The sequence below is a fragment of the Aethalodelphis obliquidens genome, unplaced genomic scaffold (genome assembly GCF_003676395.1).
Source record: "Aethalodelphis obliquidens isolate GAN/ISIS:26980383/991018 unplaced genomic scaffold, ASM367639v1 scaffold10, whole genome shotgun sequence".
In the NCBI taxonomy this organism is placed as follows: Eukaryota; Metazoa; Chordata; class Mammalia; order Artiodactyla; family Delphinidae; genus Aethalodelphis; species Aethalodelphis obliquidens.
In genome coordinates, this window is record NW_020837954.1 from 7,346,868 (window position 1) to 7,365,299 (window position 18,432).

The following is an 18,432-nucleotide window of genomic DNA, read 5'->3' on the forward strand; positions in this document are numbered from 1 at the left end:
TTTTTTTTTTTTTTTTTTTTTTTGCGGTATGCGGGCCTCTCACTGCTGTGGCCTCTCCCATGGCGGAGCACAGGCTCCAGACACGCAGGCCCAGCGGCCATGGCTCACGGGACCAGCCGCTCTGTGGCATGTGGGATCTTCCCGGACTGGGGCACGAACCCGTGTCCCCTGCATCGGCAGGCGGACTCTCAACCACTGCGCCACCAGGGAAGCCCAAGAATCTTTTTTTGTTGTTGTGGCACGTGGGCTCTTCGTTGCAGTGTGTGGGCTTCTCTCTAGTTGTGGCCTGTGGGTTTTCTCTCTCTAGTTGTGGTGCACGGGCTCCAGAGTGTGTGGGTTCTATAGGTTGCGGTACCTGGGCTCTCTAGTTGAGGTGCGCATGCTCAGTGGTTGTGGTGTGCATGGGCTTAGTTGCCCCGCGGCATGTGGGATCTTAGTTCCCCGACAAGGGATCGAACCTGTGTCCCCTGCATTTGAAGGCGGATTCTTTACCACTGGACAACCAGGGAAGTCCCTGCTTTTTGTGATTTTAACTGAGCATTTTATATGATTTTCTCTCCTTAAGATACCAGTTATACTCTTTTAACTTTTTTTAGTGGTTGCCCTAGAGTTTGCAGTACACAACTAATACATAATCAAATACATTGGTGCTATTGTTATTTTGAATAGACTATTAACTCATTATTAAGAATAAAAAAAAAAACAGTTTATTTTACCTTTACTTATTCTTTGCCTGATACTTTATGTAGATCTGAATTTCTGATCTATATCATTTTCTTTCTCTCTCAAGAACATTTAACATTTCTCTCAAGGCAGGTCTACTGGCAAAATATTCCATCAGTTTTTGTTTGAGGAAGTCTTTATTTCTCTTACATTTCTGAAAGGTAATTTCACAGGATACAGAACTCTGGGTTGGTTTTTCTCCTCCCTCCCACCCCCCAATGCTTTAAATATTTCACTCCACTCTCTTTTTGCTTGCATTGTTTCTGAGAAGTTGGATGTAATTCCTGCCTTTGTTCCTCTATAGGTAAGATTTTTTTTTCCCCTGTAGCTTTTTTCAGAATTTTTTTCTTTACCATTGATTTTCTGTAGTTTGAAATGATAGACCTAGGTGTAGTTTTTTGGCAGTTATCCTGCTTGGTTTTCTGGAACTTTCTGGATCTGTGGTTTGGTGCCTGACATTAATTTGTTATTGTTTCAAATATTTCTCCTGTTCCTTTCTCTCTTCTGGTATTCCTAGAACACTTTTGTTACACTGTCTGTGGTTGTCTTACAGTCCTTGGATATTCTGTTGTTTTTTTCAGTTTTTGTCCTCTTTGCTTTTTAGTTTTCAACGTTTCTGTCGAGTTATCTTTAAGTTCAGAGGTCTCTCCTCAGCCTTGTCCCATCTACTAGTAATCCTATCAAACAATTCTTCATTTCCATTAGTATTTTTGATCTCTAGCATTTCTTTCTTAGAATTTCCATTTCTCTTCTTACATTGCCTGTCTGGTCTTGTGTATTGTCTACTTTATCCATTAGTGCCCTTAGCATATTAATCATAATTTCAAATTCCTGTTCTGATAAATCCAACATCCCTGCCATGTTTGGTTCTGATGTTTGCTCTGCCTTTTCAAATTGTGCTTTTTGCTCTTTGATATGTCTTGTAGGTTTTTTCTTGATAGCCAGACATGAGGTACTGAGTAAAAGGAATTGTTGTAAATAAGCCATTAGTACCATGTTGGTAAGGTGTGGAAGAAGGGGAAGTGTTTTATAGTCCTGTGATTTAAGTCTCAGTCTTTTTGTGAGCCTATGCCTCTGGACTTTGAAGTTTACAAGTATCTCAGCTTTTTTCTCCCCTCTTATGTGGGATGGCTACATTATGCTGGAGTTGGGTGTTTCCTTTTCCTGGGTCATTTAGGCTCTGATAATACCCCAGCAGCTTAGGCTCTGGTTAACTAGTTTCTCTTGAGGGCAGGCCTTATTAAGAAGAACAGAGTGCTTTGATGTATTTCAAAATGGCACCTTTTCCCCTCCCCTTGCCAAAATCACAAGGGGATTTTTCTCTGATATTTACTGTGGACCCTCGAGTTCCTGGTGATAAATCTCACAGTATTGTGAGAGGCTCCATGATTGGATGCCCCTTGAGTTTTTAATTCTCAAAGTTTTCCACACTGAGCCTCCAGCAATCAATTAGTCAATTATAGTTCAGGTTTTCCCACTGCAGTGCTGGATCCAACAGCAGTTTCAGCTGGTAACTGCTCAGGTAAGCTGTGACTCCCTGTATTCACCTTTCTCTTCAGTCTTGGAGGCAGTGGCTTGCTGTGTCCTCCCTTCTTACCGATCCAAGAAGTGTTGTTGGTTTTTCAGTCTTTTCAGCTCTTGCTGTTAGAATGGAGGGGTGACTTACAAGCTTCTTACCTGGTGCTTTTCCTTTTAATTTAAATAAATATTTTTATTTTTTAATGGTGGTTGTTAACTTTTAAACATCTGTCTGGTAATATAATAGTATAGAATAAAATTAACCCATTTTAAGAGTATATAGTTCAGTGGGTTTTAGTAATTGTATTTCATTATATGAATATTTCACAATTTGTTTTATCAGTTGTCTGTTGATGGGCATTTAGGTTGTTTATGTTTTTGGCTATTACAGGTAAAGCAGCTATGGACATTTGTGTACAGTGAACATATGCCTTTATTTCTCTTGGTTGCATCATATGGTAGATGTCCATTTAACTTTTTTATTGTAATAAAATTCACATTCATAAAATTAACCATTTTGAAGTATACAATTCAGTGCCATTTAGTACATTCACAGTGTTGGGCAACCATCACCTCTATCTAGTTCCAAAACATTTTCATCACCCCAAAAGGAAAACTCATACCCATTAGGCAGTCACTTCGCATTTCCCATTTCGCCATCCCTAGAAACCACAAATCTGCTTTATGTCTCTATGGATTTACCTATTCTAGATATTTCATATAAGTGTGATTATAAAATATCTGACCTTTGTTTCTGGCTTCTTTTACTTAGTATGTTTTTAGGTTCATCCATGTTGTTGCATAAATCAGTACTACATATTTTTTAATAGCAGAATAATATTCTATTGTATGGATATACCACATTTTGTATATCTGTTAATCAGTTGACAGATGAGTTGTATCAGTTTTTTAACTATTGTGAATATGCTGTTATGAACATCTTTGTACAAGTTTTTGTTTGAATACCTGTTTTCAAATCTTTTCAGTAAGTACAGGTTTCCGCAGCCATCTGAAAGTAGAACATTCCTGTGGAACCTTTTGTAGGCTGAAATGGCATAGAGTGAAGAAGTAATTATCTTTTTTTATAAAGGTGAAAATCTTTTTTTTGATTTCTTTGGTTAGCAAAAACAGGTATTAACATAGGCCTTTTGTAAAAGTGAAGTGGCATAAAGGGAACTTTCGACAAGTGGGGAATACCTGTACTTAGTGTGATTGTTGGGTGATGTGGCAACTCTCTGATGTGTTGAGCAACTGCCAAACTGTTGGTCCATAGTAGCTGTACCATTTTACATTCCCATTAGCAATGTATGAGGGTTCCAATTTCTCCATATCCTTTGCAGTGCTTATTTTCCTTTTTTTAAAAAATTATCATCACCTTAGCAGGCATCAAGTGGTATTCTCATTGTTGTTTTCATTTGCATATCCCTCAGGAGTAATGATGTTGAGCATTTTTTCATGTGCTTGTTGACCATTTAAATATTTTCTTTGGAGAAATGTCTATTCAGATCCTTTCCCTATTTTTAAGTTCTGTTATTTGTCTTTTTGTTGTTGAATTCTAATAGTTTCTTACATATTCTGGATATTAGATCCTTATCAAGTATATGATTTTCAAATATTTTCTTCCATTTTGGGGATTGTGTTTTCACTGTCTTGATTACGTAGTCCAGCTTATTTATTTATTTGCTGCTATGATTTTGGTGTCATACATAAGGAACTGTTGCCAAATCCAGGGTCATGAAGATTTACATAATACTATGTTTTCTTTTAAGATTTTTATAGTTTTGACTCTTACATACTAAATCTTGGATCCATTTTGAGTTAATTTTTGTATCTAGTGTGAGGTAGAGGTCCAACTTTATTCCTTTACATGAGGCTGCCCACTTGTCACAGCACCATTTGTTGAGGAGACTCTTCTTTCTCCATTGAATGGTTTTGACATCCTTGTTGAAAATTGATTGATCGTATATGTATGTGTTTATTTCTTGACTCTTAACTTTTTCTCTATGTTTTTCCTTATGCCAGTCCCATCCCACCTTTTTTAAATTACTGTAGTTTTGTAGTAAGTTTTCAAATTGGGAAGTATGATTCATTCAACTTTTTCTTCTTACATTGTTTTGACTATTCAAGGTCTCTTGTAATTTCTTATGAACTTTAGGATCAGGTTTTCCATTTCTACAAAAATGGCCATTGGATTTTGATAAGGATTACATTGAATCTGTAGATTGCTTTGGGGAGTATGGCCATCTTAACAATATTAAGTCTTTCAACCATGAACAGAGTTCTTTCCATTTATTTGGGTTCTTTAATTTCTTTTTGCAATATTTAATGGCTTTCAGTGTACAAATTCTTGCACCTCTTTGTTACATCTATTCCTAAGTAGTTCATTCTTTTTGATGGTATTGTAAACGAAATGGATTTCTTAATTTTCTTTATGGATTGTTCTTTGCTATCGTGTAGAAATTTGTCTGATTTTTTGTGTGTTGACCTTGCATCCTGCCACTTTGCTGAATTTGTTTATTAACTCACAGTGTTTTATGAATTCATTAGGATTTCCTGCATATAAGATCATGGCTTCTGCAAGAAGAGCTGCTTCTTGCTTTAAGTTTGGATGCCTTTTATTTCTTTTCTTGCCTAATTGTTCTGGCTAGAACTTCAAGTACAATGTTGAATAGATATGGTGAGAGTGAACATCATTGTTTTGCTTTGGATCTTATGTGGAAAGTTTTCAGTTTTTCACCATTGAGTTTGATGTTAGCTGGGTTTTTCAAAGATGCTCTTTATCATGCTGAGGAAGTTGCCTTCTATTCCTAGATTGATGAGTATTTTTTATCATGAAAGAGTGTTGGATTTTGTCAAATGACTAGTCTAGCTAAAGGTTTGTCAATTTAGTTCATCTTTTTAAGGAACCAACTTTTGATTTTACTCTCTTGTTTTTCTTTTCTTTACATTTATCTCCACTCTAATCTTTATGAATTCCTTCCTTCTACTAGGTTTGGTTTTAGTTTGCTCTTCTTTTTCTAGCTCCTTGAGGTATAAAGTTAAGTTATTGATTTGGGATCTTCTATTTCAGTGTCTACATTACAGATATAAATTTCCCTCTGATCACTTTTCGCTGTATACTATAGATTTTTAGTATGTTATGTTCTCATTTTCATTGGTCTCTAAGTATTTTCTAATTTCCCTGTGGTTTTTTCTTCCCTCTTTTTCTTGTTTAAGATTGTGTTGTTTAATCCCTACATTTTTTTTTTAATCCCTACATTTTTGAGAATTTTTCAGTGTTCCTTCTTTCATTTGCTTGTTGGCCATGTCCTATTTCTTTTCTGAAGTGTATGTTCAACTCCCAAGCTCATTTTTTGAGGCCAACATTACCCTGATACCAAAGCCAGCTAAAGTCACTACAAGAAAAGAAAACTATAGGCCAATATCCCTGATGAGTATAGATGCAGAAATTCTCAGCAAAACACTAGCAAACTAAATTCAGCAGCACATTAGAAGGATCATACATCATGATCAACCAGGATTTATCCCTGTGTGCACACTAATGGAAGGAGAAATAAAAATCAAATTCATCTCAAAAGGTGCAGGAAAAACGTTTAACAAAATTTAACATCCCTTCATGATAAAAATTCTCAACAAATTGGGTATAGAAGGGATGTACCTCAACATTATAAGGGCTGTACATGACAAGCCCACAGCTAACATCATACTCAACAGTAAAAGGTTGAAAACTTTTCCTGCAAGATCAGGAACAAGATAGGGTACCCACTCTCTCCACTCCTATTCAGTATAGTACTGGAAGTCCTAGCCAGGGCAGCCAGGCAAGAAAAAGGCATCCATGTCGGAAAAGAGGAAGTAAAAATGTCTGTTTGCAGATGACATGACCTTATTTATTGAAAATCCTAAGGATCCTACCAAAAAAACTGTTAGAACAGCCACCCAGCTAGAATGAGAGGGAGTTTGGCTTACTTTATTGTGTTAGTTATCTATTGCTGTGTAACAAATCACTCCAAAACTTGGTGCCTTAAAACAACAGACATTTATTATCTGACAGTTTCTGTGGGTCAGAAATTCGGGAGCAGCTTAGCCTTGTGGTGTCCCATGAAGTTGCTCTCAGGCTGTCAGCCAGGCTGCAGTCTTATGAAGGCCTGAGTGGGGTTGGACAATTTACTTCTAAAACGGCTCACTCGTGTGACATGGGTAAATGCCTCAGTTCTTTGCCAAGTAGACATCTCCAAGGAGAACCTTAAAAGAAAGCATTAATGACGTGGCAGCCAGCTTCCACCAATGCAGGTGATCATGACAGAGAGCAAGGAGGAAGTTATAATGCCTTTTATGACCTAGTTACACTTTGTCATTTCTGCCAGGCTTTTTGGTGGAAGTTACTAAGCACAGCCACAGTCAAGGAGAAGGAAATCAGGCTCCACCTTTTGAAGGGGGAGGAGTATCAAACTGAGTGTCACTGACCAAGTGGAGGTAAGCAGTGCAAGAGACTCAGAATACCTCTTGATAGTGGCTTCCTGGAGCTTTCTTCATTAAATTATTAATGATTTCTCAAGGAAGAGGGGAATGCTTTGATATTATTTCTAAGACCAAGACTGTTGTTAAGACTTGGGCTGTTATTGAGATATATACTTACCTAGCATTGTTTTCCTTCTTCCACTTAGGAAGTCTTAAAATTCATGTACTGGAAAGAAAAAAAATGATAAAATCCAACTAAAAATATGTGAATTTTTTTTTCCTGAAGTTTTATTTTGGAGACTGTTGATTGAAATAAAGAAATTCATCACCAGGATTTAGCAACAAAAGTTTTATTTCAGATGCTGTGGATTAGTAAGAAAGCTGATGTGAACCAGTCAAAAATATGAATTTTGTAATATCTTTAGAACATTATCTGATTCGGGGATAACTTTTTTTTTCTTTTAATTAATTAATTTAATTAATTTATTTTTGGCTGCTATGGGTCTTTGTTGCTGTGCACAGGCTTTCTCTAGTTGTGGAGAGCGGGGGCTACTCTTCATTGTGGTGTGCGGGCTTCTCATTGCGGTGGCTTCTCTTGTTGCGGAGTACGGGCTCTAGGCGCGTGGGCTCCGTAGTTGTGGCTCTCGGGCTCTAGAGCCCAGACTCAGTAGTTGTGGTGCACGGGCTTAGTTGCTCCAGGGTATGTGGGATCTTCCCAGACCAGGGCTTGAACCCGCGTCCCCTGCATTGGCAGGTGGACTCCTAACCACTACACTACCAGGGAAGCCCTCAAGGGTAACTTTTAATTTGATGTAATCTTTTTTAAAAAAATTAATTCATTTATATTTTCGGCTGCATTGGGTTTTTGTTGCGGTGCGTGGGCTTCTCACTGTGGTGGCCTCCTCCACTGTGGAGCACAGGCTCCAGGCGCATGGGCTTCAGCAGTTGCAGCACGCAGGCCCAGCAGCTATGGCTCGCGGGCTCCAGAGCGCAGGCTGAGCAGCTGTAGCACATGGGCCCAGCCGCTCCGTGGCATGTGGGATCCTTCCAGACTAGGGCCTGAACCCGAGTCCCCTGCACTGGCAGGGGGACTCCCAACCACTGCGCCACCAGGGAAGTCCCTAATTTGATATAATCTTAAACTTAGAAAAAAGTTATATGAATAGTGAAAGGAACTCCTATATACCCTTTAAACAGGTTCACCGATTATTTATGTTTTGTGACATTTGCCGTATTCTTTCACCTCTCCTAGCCTAGTCAGCCTAAAACCACCGGGGATAAATCTGTAATCTGATAAAGTTAGGTTTGTTGACTCATTGCAGTGAGAGAGGTCCCTGACCCGAGGAACCACAAGGCTTCGCACCGAGCAAAGGGTAAAATAGATTTCTTATAACATGTTGGAGAAGGGTGGCATTGATGTGAAATTTAAATGAAGTAGTGTTTTAATGGGGTCAAAGCGAAGCCAAGGCTGTGTGTGAAAGAGGCAACATCAGATCTGAGCTACGAAGTGGGCCTAGGGTGTTTCCTTGAAAACTACAAAAGGAAGAGGAATGTTGTGTTCAGAAAGCTCTTATCTGTAGTTCTGTACCTCCGTTAGAAACCGAGATTTCTTCTCTCTATCAAAGTTGCTTACTTACATCCTCTTAGCAAAAGTAGGATATTTCAGAAAGTTTACTTAAGTCATTTCCAGTCTTCTTCCCACTTGAGAGACAAGCACTGTTCTAATATTTTTCATGATAGATTAGTTTTGCCTATCCTAGAACTTCATATGAATGGAATGATGTGGATAAGAAGAGTGTACAGTTTCTTTCACTTAGCATATTTATAAGATTCATCTGTTTTGTTGCATCTTGCAGCACTTGTTACCTTTTCATTGCTAAGTAGTATTGTATTTTATTAATATACTTCAGTTTGTTTATCCATTTTCCTGTTGATGGACTTCTAGGCTTCCAGTTTTGGAGTATCATGAAGGTGGCTACTATGAACTTTTTTGTATAAAGTTTTTTGTCTATATATTTTTTAATTTTTCTTGGATGTATACCTGGGTGTGAAATTCCTACATCAAAGGCTAGGTTCATGGGCATATATGTTTAACTTCTATGAAACTACTAAAACTTTTCAAAATGATTATTCCATTTTGATTATTGTTGATTATTCACATCAACAGTTAATGAGAGTTCCCCGGTTGCTTCATATCCTGTCCAATGTTTCGTGTTGATAGTCTTTTTAATCTTAGCCATTATTATAGGTATAAAATAGTCTTTCATAGTCTTTCATTTTTATCATCCTAATTACTAATGATGTTGAACATCTTTTCATTTGTTTATTGGCCATTTGTATATCTTCATTTATGAAGTGTCTGTTCATGTCTTTTGCCCATTTCTTTAAATGTTTCCTTTATATTATTGTAAAAGTTCTTTATGTATTCTGGGTATAAGTCTTTGTCAGACACATCTTTTACAAATATTTTCTCCCAGTGTGTGGCATACATAATTCACTTTTTTTTTTTTTTACATGTTTATTGGAGTATAATTGCATTACAATGGTGTGTTAGTTTCTGCTTTATAACAAAGTAAATCAGTTATACATATACATATGTTCCCATATCTCTTCCCTCTTGCGTCTCCCTCCCTCCCACCCTCCCTATCCCACCCATCCTGGCGGTCACAAAGCTCGGAGCTTATCTCCCTGTGCTATGAGGCTGCATCCCACTAGCTATCTACCTTACGTTTGGTGGTGTATATATGTCCATGCCTCTCTCTTGCTTTGTCACAGCTTACCCTTATCCCTCTCCATATCCTCAAGTCCATTCTTTAGTAGGTCTGTGTCTTTATTCCTGTCTTACCCCTAGGTTCTTCATGACATATTTTTTTCCTTAAATTCCATATATATGTGTTAGCATACGGTATTTGTCTTTCTCTTTCTGACTTACTTCACTCTGTATGACAGACTCTAGGTCTATCCACCTCATTACAAATAGCTCAATTTCGTTTCTTTTTATGGCTGAGTAATATTCCATTGTATATATGTGCCACATCTTCTTCAACATTCATCCGATAATGGACACTTAGGTTGTTTCCATCTCCGGGCAATTGTAAATAGAGCTGCAATGAACATTTTGGTACATGACTCTTTTTGAATTATGGTTTTCTCAGGGTATATGCCCAGTAGTGGGATTGCTGGGTCATATGGTAATTCTCTTTGTAGTTTTTTAAGGAACCTCCATACTGTTCTCCACAGTGGCTGTATCAATTTACATTCCCATCAGCAGTGCAAGAGGGTTCCCTTTTCTCCACACCCTCTCCAGCATCTATTGTTTCTAGATTTTTTGATGATGGCCATTCTGACTGGTGTGAGATGATATCTCATTGTAATTTTGATTTGCATTTCTCTAATGATTAATGAAGTTGAGCATTCTTTCATGTGTTTGTTGGCAGTCTGTATATCTTCTTTGGAGAAATGTCTATGTAGGTCTTCTGCCCATTTTTGGATTGGGTTGTTTGTTTTTTTGTTATTGAGCGGCGTGAGCTGCTTGTAAATTTTGGAGATTAATCCTTTGTCAGTTGCTTCATTTGCAAATATTTTCTCCCATTCTGAGGGCTGTCTTTTGGTCTTGTTTATGGTTTCCTTTGCTGTGCAAAAGCTTTGAAGTTTCATTAGGTCCCATTTGTTTATTTTTGTTTTTATTTCCATTACTCTAGGAGGTGGGTCAGAAAGGATCTTGCTGTGATTTATGTCATAGAGTGTTCTGCCTATGTTTTCCTCTAAGAGTTTGATAGTTTCTGGCCTTACATTTAGGTCTTTAATCCATTTTGAGCTTATTTTTGTGTATGGTGTTAGGGAGTGTTCTAATCTCGTACTTTTACATGTACCTGTCCAGTTTTCCCAGCACCACTTATTGAAGAGGCTGTCCTTTCTCCACTGTACATTCCTGCCTCCTTTATCAAAGATAAGGTGACCACATGTGCGTGGGTTTATATCTGGGCTTTCTATCCTGTTCCATAGATCTATCTTTCTGTTTTTGTGCCTGTACCATACTGTCTTGATTACTGTAGCTTTGTAGTATAGTCTGAAGTCAGGGAGCCTGATTCCTCCAGCTCCGTTTTTCGTTCTCAAGATTGCTTTGGCTGTTCGGGGTCTTTTGTGTTTCCATACAAATTGTGAAATTTTTTGTTCTAGTTCTGTGAAAAATGCCAGTGGTAGTTTGACAGGGATTGCATTGAATCTATAGATTGCTTTGGGTAGTAGTGTCATTTTTGCAATGTTGATTCTTCCAGTCCAAGAACATGGTATATCTCTCCATCTATTTGTATCATCTTTAATTTCTTTCATCAGGGTCTTATAATTTTCCGCATACAGGTCTTTTGTCACCTTAGTGGGGTTTATTCCTAGATATTTTATTCTTTTTGTTGTAATGGTAAATAGGAGTTTTTTCTTGATTTCACATTCAGATTTTTCATCATTAGTGTATAGGAATGCCAGAGATTTCTGTGCATGAATTTTGTATCCTGCTACTTTACCAAATTCATTGATTAGCTCTAGTAGTTTTCTGGTAGCATCTTTAGGATTCTCTCTGTATAGTATCATGTCATCTGCAAACAGTGACAGCTTTACTTCTTCTTTTCCGATTTGGATTCCTTTTATTTCCTCTTCTTCTCTGATTGCTGTGGCTAAAACTTCCAAAACTATGTTGAATAAGAGTGGTGAGAGTGGGCAAACTCTTGTTCCTGATCTTAGTGGAAATGGTTTCAGTTTTTCACCATTGAGGACGATGTTGGCTGTGGGTTTTGTCATATATGGCCTTTATTATGTTGAGGAAAGTTCCCTCTATGCCTACTTTCTGGAGGGTTTTTATCATAAATGGGTGTTGAATTTTGTCGAAAGCTTTCTCTGCATCTATTGAGATGATCATATGGTTTTTCTCCTTCAATTTGTTAATATGGTGTATCACATTGATTATTTTGTGTATATTGAAGAATCCTTGCATTCCTGGAATAAACCCCACTTGATCATGGTGTATGATCCTTTTAATGTGCTGTTGGATTCTGTCTGCTAGTATTTTGTTGAAGATTTTTGCATCTATGTTCATCAGTGATATTGGCCTGTAGTTTTCTTTCTTAGTGACATCTTTGTCTGGTTTTGGTATCAGGGTGATGGTGGCCTCGTAGAATGAGTTTGGGAGTGTTCCTCCCTCTGCTATATTTTGGAAGAGTTTGAGAAGGATAGGTGTTAGCTCTTCTCTAAATGTTTGATAGAATTCGCCTGTGAAGCCATCTGGTCCTGGGCTTTTGTTTGTTGGAAGATTTTTAATCACAGTTTCAATTTCAGTACTTTTGATTGGTCTGTTCATATATTCTATTTCTTCCTGATTCAGTCTTGGCAGGTTGTGCATTTCTAAGAATTTGTCCATTTCTTCCAGGTTGTCCATTTTATTGGCATAGAGTTGCTTGTAGTAATCTCTCAGGATCTTTCGTATTTCTGCAGTGTCAGTTGTTACTTCTCCTTTTTCATTTCTAATTCTATTGACTTGAGTCTTCTCACTCTTTTTCTTGATGAGTCTGGCTAATGGTTTATCAATTTTGTTTATCTTCTCAAAGAACCAGATTTTAGTTTTATTGATCTTTGCTATCGTTTCCTTCATTTCTTTTTCATTTATTTCTGATCTGATTTTTATGATTTCTTTCCTTCTGCTAACTTTGGGGTTTTTTTGTTCTTCTTTCTCTAATTGCTTTAGGTGCAAGGTGAGGTTGTTTATTCGAGTTGTTTCCTGTTTCTTAAGATAGGATTGTATTGCTATAAACTTCCCTATTAGAACTGCTTTTCCTGCATCCCATAGATTTTGGGTCGTCGTGTCTCCATTGTCATTTGTTTCTAGGTATTTTTTGATTTCCTCTTTGATTTCTTCAGTGATCACTTCATTATTAAGTAGTGTATTGTTTAGCCTCCATGTGTTTGTATTTTTTACAGATCTTTTCCTGTAATTGATATCTAGTCTCATAGTGTTGTGGTCAGAAAAGATACTTGAAACAATTTCAATTTTCTTAAATTTACCAAGGCTTGACTTGTGACCCAAGATATGATCTGTCCTGGAGAATGTTCCATGAGCACTTGAGAAAAATGTGTATTCTGTTGTTTTTGGATGGAATGCCCTATAAATATCAATTAAGTCCATCTTGTGTAATGTATCATTTAAAGCTTGTGTTTCCTTATTTATATGGTATCTTTTGATGAGTGGAAGCTTTTAGTTTTGATGAAGTATAATGCATTACTTTTTCTTTTAAAACCTTTATAGTTTTAGCTTTTGCAGTAAGGTCTGTGATTCACTTGAAATTAATTTTTATTTATGGTGTAAAGTGTGAATCTCAAGGTCATTTGTTTTCCATTTGGAGATCCATTTTTTCCAGCATCATTTGTTGAAAAGACTTTTCTTTTTCTCACTGAATTGCTTTGGTACCTTTGTTAAAAATCAAGTGACTGGAAAAGTCTGGGTCTGTTTCTAGGCTCTTTATTTTTGTTCCATTGGTCTATGTGGAATACTGTATATTAGTACACTTTGCAAAACTATATAGAATACTTATTAGATTGGTACAAATAGGAAAAACCTTTTCCGTTCATGTTTCGATAGCACTGGAGAGCGTTCGTATGATCATCCTGTAGCCGGTGATATTTGGAGCCTTTTCAGCACGGTACTTTATATATTCCTATGTTACTTTTTTTGTGACATGCGAGATTGATGTTCACTTTTATTCTCTTCTGTTGTAAAGATGAGAAAGCACTTGTGTAGTACGGAGTTCTGAGGCTAGTAAGTAAGAAACTTCAGGTACCTTTCTTTAAATAGCATAGGTGTCTATACATATATTATAAAGATCTAGACAGAACTTCATTTCACTGTGCAACCAAGAGAGATGCCTTGGGTCCTTGTATCGATAGTTTGAAGGGAAAGAGGAGGAGAAGACAGAGCCCCATAGAAATTGTGATTTCCTTATAAAGCAAAATTAGTCTATAACCGTGTAAGTTACCTATATTTTGGAACTCAATCATTATTCTGAATTACAGTAAACTTAAAAGTAAGCAGTAGTTGCAATTCATCCGCACAGGAGAGAGGGGTAAGAAATTAGAAGCTGGAGAGATTGGATCTCAAATACAAATCTGTGTTGTTGGGATACTAACTAAATATTATTTATAAGTTAAAATGTTTATGTTTACTCTAGGTGAAGGACTGTTATCGTGTGTTTATGGAATTTTCTTCAATGGATTTGTGAAACTGCTAGAAATTAGAAAGTGTAGGTCTCTGTTCCTGGTATGTCCTGCAGTCCTGGCTCCTTTCCAATATAAATGCCAGTAGTCATCTTAATCTTTTTGATAACTAAAAAACATTCCCTCCAATTTCAACACTGTCCCCAGAATTTACCACCCTTGTTGAGAATTACTGGTCTTAGATTTGGAAAGGTGAGGAAATTAAGTACTAGAGTAAGAAATGATGCAACGTATTTGTAATCATACACTGCCTAAATCTAATTAAAATGGATAATTTGAGAATTTTAAAATTAAAATGGCTGATTGTATATTCTTATTTTTCCTAGTAAAATGAATGAAAGTAAAACTGGAGGCTCACAGAATCCCAGTAAGTAACCATATTTAAAATATTTTCAAATTTATTTTAAAATGTTAAGATATTTTACTCTTGCTTTTTTATTACAATAAATCTTTTTAGACTGGTACTCAAACAATAGGAATGAATTTCCTGATATTCTTAGTTCATGTTTCTGTATACTAAAATAAAATGTTGTGTGTATTCATTTCAACAAAAATCTGCTAGAAAAGGATAATTTGCCGAATATTATTTGTATTCTCTGTGTATTTATCAAGTATGGTTTGTATCTGAATAAAACAGTATTACTTATTTAATAAATATGATTTTTTTACCTTTTTGTGTGATTTTTTTCTTCTTACAAAAGATAAAATGCAGATGAGAACAGTTTAAACAACATATGAAAGTTTAACATGAAAAGGAAAACTTGCCTGTTAGCGCTCACAGCAGTCTTCTCAAACAGATGTAGACCTTTGCTTTTAGTTGTTTTCATTTATTAGTTATAAACAGTACATATTGATTAGCTACTATGGAAGATGGAAATTTTAAATTGTTACTTTATACTCCTTTGCCACTACTTCTCCCTGATCTACCCTTTATAAAATTTATTTTTTGATTCCCTCTCAAAGTATTACAGTTAAAACTCTGTATCTTGACTCTCACTTATAGAGTATCTGATAACTCCATATCATGTTGGATATGGAAATTTGTGCTCTTAAACCTCCTCTACTTTGCTTTCCTGCTTTTACCTACAGACTTCTATCAACTGTGCTAATAGTTCTGAAACTTAGTAATTCATGGACTACCTTCACATATTTGCCAAATGGAAATACTACCTATTACTGTTATTTACTTAATATTTTTCTCAAGATTGACTCAGTTTTTTACTTACATGAATATGTTCATTTTATTATTGTAACATAACCAGTATCATTTGCTGGAGTATAATAGAAGATGGTCTTAATAAATATAATGAAGTCAGAACAATTTTACTGAATTTTAAACATTAAAATTAAACAACAGCAAAGTACAAATAAAAGAAATAAATAAAGTACAAATAAAATAAATAAATAAATAAATAAATAAAAGGTAACCTACTTATAAAAATGCATGCCTGAAACCTAGTCTGTTCTGTGTCCAAGGGTCTCAGTACTGGGCAAAGGGAGGAGGAGAACAGATGGAAAGCACAGGTCCACAGCATATAGCAGATGCAGCTCCATCCAGCATTCACCTTAAGGACTCCTCTTACATAATCTCAGCTAATTCCTTGTATTCCTCTTCCTCTTGATAGCTGCATGCACACTTACAGCTGAAAGTATAGGCACTGGGGATGAAGAAGTTAAGGCAGGAGCTGCTGGTGTAAGAGGTCCAATAAACAAATGGCAATTTGCTGCAATTGATGTGGTCAGGTACTCTGTATGGGGGAGGAAGGGGATCCGAAACCTTTTAAAAGATTGAGGGAAGGGCCTTTCAGTTACTGCTTGTTAAGCTGGAGTGAGGGAGGACAAATATGGGGGGATGTTTCACAATACTAAGTATTAGCTCACGCTGTTCTTTCCAGTCCTGCAGTCTATTTTCTGAGTAGCCTATTAACAGATACAGTATATTTTCAACACATAACATCCATTCTTGATTACATGTATTAGTTAAGGTAAATATGATTAGCTGCTGCAATAGGTAAACCCTGAAGTTTTAATGGTTAATACAGTAAACGTTTATTACTTGGTCAAGTTACAGTTTAACGTGGATTGGTTAGGGGAGATTGGACAGATAGGGAGTTTCTGCTCCACGCAGTAACTTAGATTCACGTTCATTTCATCTTTTATTGGTTTGCTGCCTTGAGATGCTCAGAGTCTTTGCAGCTAGTGATTTTCTTATTGTTTTATTAGTATGGTATTAGAAATTTGCTGAACAGGTAAATATCATAAGATAGAAAGGATTGGTAATTATAGTACTAACATTCAGTTCTATCTGTGTGCCATACCCTTTTAATTATATTGCTGTATACTCTCTCATTTAATCCTCATTAAGGCATAGTTTGAGGTAGGTGCTGCTGTTGTCATTTTTTTTTTTTGCGGTACGTGGGCCTCTCACTGTTGTGGCCTCTCCCATTGCGGAGCACAGGCTCTGGACGCGCAGGCTCAGTGGCCATGGCTCACGGGCCCAGCCGCTCCGCGGCATGTGGGTTCTTCCCAGGCCGGAGCACGAACCCGTGTCCCCTGCATCGGCAGGCGGACTCTCAACCACTGCGCCACCAGGGAAGCCCGTATTATTTTTAAGATGAGGAACTGGAACGATAAAGTGTTTATGTGACTTGTTCAAGGTTACACAGCAAGAGTGTGGAGCCAAGTCTTAACTCAGATCTCCCTGACTCTACAATTTGCCTTAAAAAAATTTTTTTTATTATTGTGGTAAAATACATATAACATATCAATAGAATTCATCATCTTAACTATTTTGAAGGGTACAATTTGATGGCACTTCATACATTCACAGTGTTGTGCAACTGTTACCACTATCTAGTTCCAAAACATTATCATCCCCCCAAAAGAAAACTCTGTCCATTAGGCAATCACTTCTCATTTCCCCTGTGCTCAACCCGTGGAGACTACCAGCCTGCTTTTTGTCTGTCTCTGTGGATTTACCTATTTTGGATAATGCAATCTATTGTATAAATGGAATCATATAATATGTGACCTTTTGTGCTTGTATTCTTAGATTTAGCATAATGTTTCTAGGCTCATCCGTGTTGTAGCATGTATCGGTATTTCATTGCTTTTTATAGCTGAAAGATACTCCATTGTATGGATATGGTATATTTTGTTTACCCATTCAGCCATCCATTGATGGAAATTTGATTTGTTTTCCTTTTTGGCTATTGTGAACAGTGCTACTGTGAACATTAGTGTACAAGTATTTGAACATCTGTTTTTAATTTTTTGGTATTACATATACTCAGGAATGGAATTGTTATATCACATGGTAACCGTGTTTAACTTTTTGAGGAACTGCTGACTATTTTCCAAAGTGGCTGTACCATTTTACATTTCAGCTAGCAGTATATGAGGGTTCTGATTTCACCAGCTCCTTGCCAGCATTTGTTATTATCTGACATTTTTATTGTAGCCATCTTAGTGGGTGTGAAGTGGTATCTCATTGTGGGATTTGCATTTCCCTGATGACTGATGATATTAAGCATCTTTTAATGTGCTTATTGGCTATTTTATATCTTCCTTGGAGAAATGTTTATTCAGATCCTTTGTCCCGTTTTAAAATTGAGTTGTGTGTTTATTGTTGGGTTGTAATACTTATATATTCTGGACACTAGACCCTTAAAAGGTATATGATTTCCAAGTATATTTAACCATTCTGTAGATTATCTTTTCACTTTGTTGATGGTGTTCTTTGATGCACAAAAATTTTAAACTTTGATGAAGTCCAATTTATCTATTATTACTTTTGCTTTTGGTGTCATGTGATATCTGAAAAACCATTCCTAAACCAGCGTTTTGAAGATTTACCCCTGCATTTTCTTCTAAGAAAGAGTTTTATAGTTTCGGCTCTTATGTTTAAGTCTTTGATCTATTTTGAATTAATTTTTGTATAAGGTATGAGATAGGGATTTAATTTATTATCTTGCATGTGGCTATCCAATTGTCCCAGCCCCATTTGTTAAAGAGTCTATTCTTTACCCATGGAATGATCTTGGAATACTTGTTCAAAATTAATTGACCATAGATGTATGGTCATTCTGGATTCTTTTCCATTGATCTGTATGTCTAGCTGTATGTCATTACCACACTTTTGATTTTTGTAGCTTTGTTAATAAGTTTTGAGTCTTCTCTCTTTGTCTAGCTGAAGGTTTGCCAGTTTTGTTGACCTTTTCAAAGAACCAACTTTGTTTATATTTATTCTATTGTTTTCCTATTCTCTATGTCATTTATCTCTATTCTAATCTCTGTTATTTCCTTTCTTCTGCTAGTTTTGGGTTTAGTTTGTTCTTTTTCTGGTTCTTTAAGGTTAAAATAAAGTCATTGATTTGGGATCTTTCCTTTTTCATATAGGCTTGCTATATGAGTCTACAAGCCTAAAGATCAGCCAGAGGTGAAAGCTTGGAGTTTCTAGGGTCATTTCTGAGTATG

General features: G+C 36.6%; 1 protein-coding gene across 11 annotated transcripts in view; it reads left to right on the top strand.

Annotated features, from left to right (window-relative positions):
• G2E3 (G2/M-phase specific E3 ubiquitin protein ligase) overlaps positions 1-18,432 on the top strand; it is a 66,344-nt gene that overhangs the window by 8,889 nt on the left and 39,023 nt on the right. For 8 of the 11 annotated variants that reach the window (XR_003433591.1, XR_003433590.1, XM_027110981.1 and 5 more), the window contains one exon: positions 14,283-14,323. Coding sequence is in view for 9 of the 11 variants with exons in the window: in XM_027110981.1 (XP_026966782.1) it covers positions 14,283-14,323 (41 nt within the window). In the remaining 2 variants the exon portion in view is untranslated. Of the gene's footprint in view, positions 1-6,605; positions 6,715-6,940; positions 6,965-14,282; positions 14,324-18,432 lie in introns of those variants that run through there. The other 3 variants (XM_027110978.1, XM_027110982.1, XM_027110979.1) reach the window with 2 other exon arrangements.